The sequence below is a fragment of the Rhopalosiphum padi genome, chromosome 4 (genome assembly GCF_020882245.1).
Source record: "Rhopalosiphum padi isolate XX-2018 chromosome 4, ASM2088224v1, whole genome shotgun sequence".
In the NCBI taxonomy this organism is placed as follows: domain Eukaryota; kingdom Metazoa; phylum Arthropoda; class Insecta; order Hemiptera; family Aphididae; genus Rhopalosiphum; species Rhopalosiphum padi.
Genome location: NC_083600.1, coordinates 47,914,488 through 47,916,838, shown reverse-complemented (window position 1 = coordinate 47,916,838; position 2,351 = coordinate 47,914,488). Strand labels below are relative to the sequence as shown.

Sequence of the window (2,351 nt, the reverse complement as noted above, 5' to 3'; positions counted from 1 at the left end):
ATACTAATAACACAAAAACAATGACATGAATTTAATAATTGTATGGATTGACCGATTGACGAATTTATCCTCAGTTTCTTGATTCTTGAATACGATTAATAAAAAGCGATGCATTGTATTAAGATTTTTTTATGGTATTGAAGCTTCAGATTAGTTTATATATTTTTACAAAAGTAATGCAAATATTACATATTAATCATCATATTATATAATATAATATCGTAATAAACTAATAAACACTTTTATTCTTAAATCAGTTACTAGTTCAGTAACGAATTTCGCTTTAATATAAAATAAATAAAGGCACATATACAAATCTTTAAATGGTTTATAGACTAATTTGTCTCAACTCTCAATACGTAAAAACAGTAAATATTTTTGATTTCAAGATTACAATATTGTTTATATTAAAATAACACACGTGCTCAGTAAAAATTAATTCTAAATATTAAAAAAAAAATATATATATATTTAAAAAATAAAATTTAATTCAGAAAAATCATATACGGGAGATAATGATATTATAAATTAATTTAGAGTTTATAACTTAGGTAATACCTATTAATGTTCCTGATATTAATTTAAATTAATTTACCTAAGATATAATTAATATTAATAAAAATGATATTTTCAATAAAATATGGAATATTATAATCTAAAAATTCATCAAGCCACGTCTACCAAGCTTCGTTCAACGCTGAGCTACATTCCAATGACGAAAAACCGACCGTCATCGCTCGTCGAAGACTTGAGTTTAAACACAGCATCAGCGCAGCTCACGCCAAGACTGTCTAAAAAACAGTCGTTTTTTTTCAAGAGGAAGTACCTAATGTGACGATTTAGGGTCGTATCATCGTTACCATTTACACAGCGTCATACACCTCTCTTGTTTTAACTTCGTAATTATTATTTTATATTGAATTTTTATCTTTTATACTATTTTTATGATTTACCCATTGTAGTTCAGCTTATTTATTAAAAATAAAGGATAATAATGACAAATGGTTTTCTGCTACAAACGCTCATTAACATATAACTATTTATTTTTGATATACACAAAACAATGTAATTAACACAGGTGTGCAGTTAATAACGAACATATTAATAAAGTGTTATTAACTGACACAAACATAATTAAAAACAGCATCATTAATAATTGAAATAATAATGAAAGGATTATTTTTTTCAAACCACCTAGCAGACTGCGTCGTGAAATTTACCGAAACCTCCACGTAAGTACAAAAAACATCGACTTCTGGTTCACTCTTTTATTGTGACTCGTCCGACTGCCAAACGACTTGCCACCGATATCACACGTCGCTGTGGTACGGATTTTTACCCGTATGCGTCCGTTGGTGACTAGTCAAAGTGCTTCTATAAGAGAACGACTTGTCGCATACCATACAACGGTACGGCTTTTCACCTGTATGCGTCCGTTGGTGACTAGTCAAAGTGCTTCTATAAGAGAACGACTTGTCGCATACCATACAACGGTACGGTTTTTCTCCAGTGTGCATCCGCTGGTGCTTGATAAGATTGCATTTCACAGAGAACGACTTGTCGCATACGTCACAAGGGTACGGCTTTTCTCCAGTGTGCGTTCGCTTGTGACTGGTCAAACTATGACTTTGGGAGAACGACTTATGGCACACATCACATTTGTACGGCTTTTCTCCAGTGTGCGTTCGCTTGTGACTGGTCAAACTATGACTTTGGGAGAACGACTTACGGCACACGTCACATTCGTACGGTTTTCCACCCGTGAGCGTCCGTTGGTGTATTGTCAATTCGATGTTAGTGTAGGCATTCCCTCTCGTTCCTGTCTCGTTCCGTCGACGCATCGTCAGATGATTGTTTTGAGTAGATGCCATATCTCACACGATTTACTAAATAATACAAAAAGCTAGTACGAGATCGTATTCACTATTCAGAGTACAATACGTTTTAAATAATGATGTATTTACAATTTAATGTATTTAAAATTAGATTAGTTATCAATACAATTTTTTAAGCCACTATTATGTTTATCACTGTTTTATTCAAGCCACTAATGTTATACATATCACCATGAGATTAATCAAATGTTTTTAATAGAAATAAAATTATTTTTAATAATTTTATACATATAATGTGATACTGTTCGCGACTCACGCGGTCTATTTGGTCTATATTATTATCGATGATAATCGTTAATCACCGATCTTCGACGATGTCCGTGCAGATATCTTACGTTCAGCGAGCCGCCCGCCGTGCTTTGTCATTGGCGTACACTGTGTAGTCTTCGCTCCGCCGTACGTCCGGCAAGTTTGCGGCCTATGTTGTTTTGGTGAGCGACCATTTTGTTCCAGGTG

At 33.3% G+C, this 2,351-nt stretch overlaps 1 protein-coding gene across 1 annotated transcript; it reads right to left on the bottom strand.

The window, feature by feature from the left end:
- Nucleotides 1–1,310: 1,310 nt before the first annotated feature.
- On the bottom strand, nucleotides 1,311–1,871 carry LOC132930018 (zinc finger protein ZFP2-like). The gene has a single exon (XM_060995678.1). It carries the CDS (start codon nucleotides 1,869–1,871, stop codon nucleotides 1,311–1,313), a length of 561 nt encoding a protein of 186 aa, XP_060851661.1.
- Nucleotides 1,872–2,351: the final 480 nt, after the last annotated feature.

Bases quoted from the DNA above. Each gene is read 5' to 3' on its own strand.
- LOC132930018 (XM_060995678.1), bottom strand. From the start codon at position 1,871: ATGGCATCTACTCAAAACAATCATCTGACGATGCGTCGACGGAACGAG.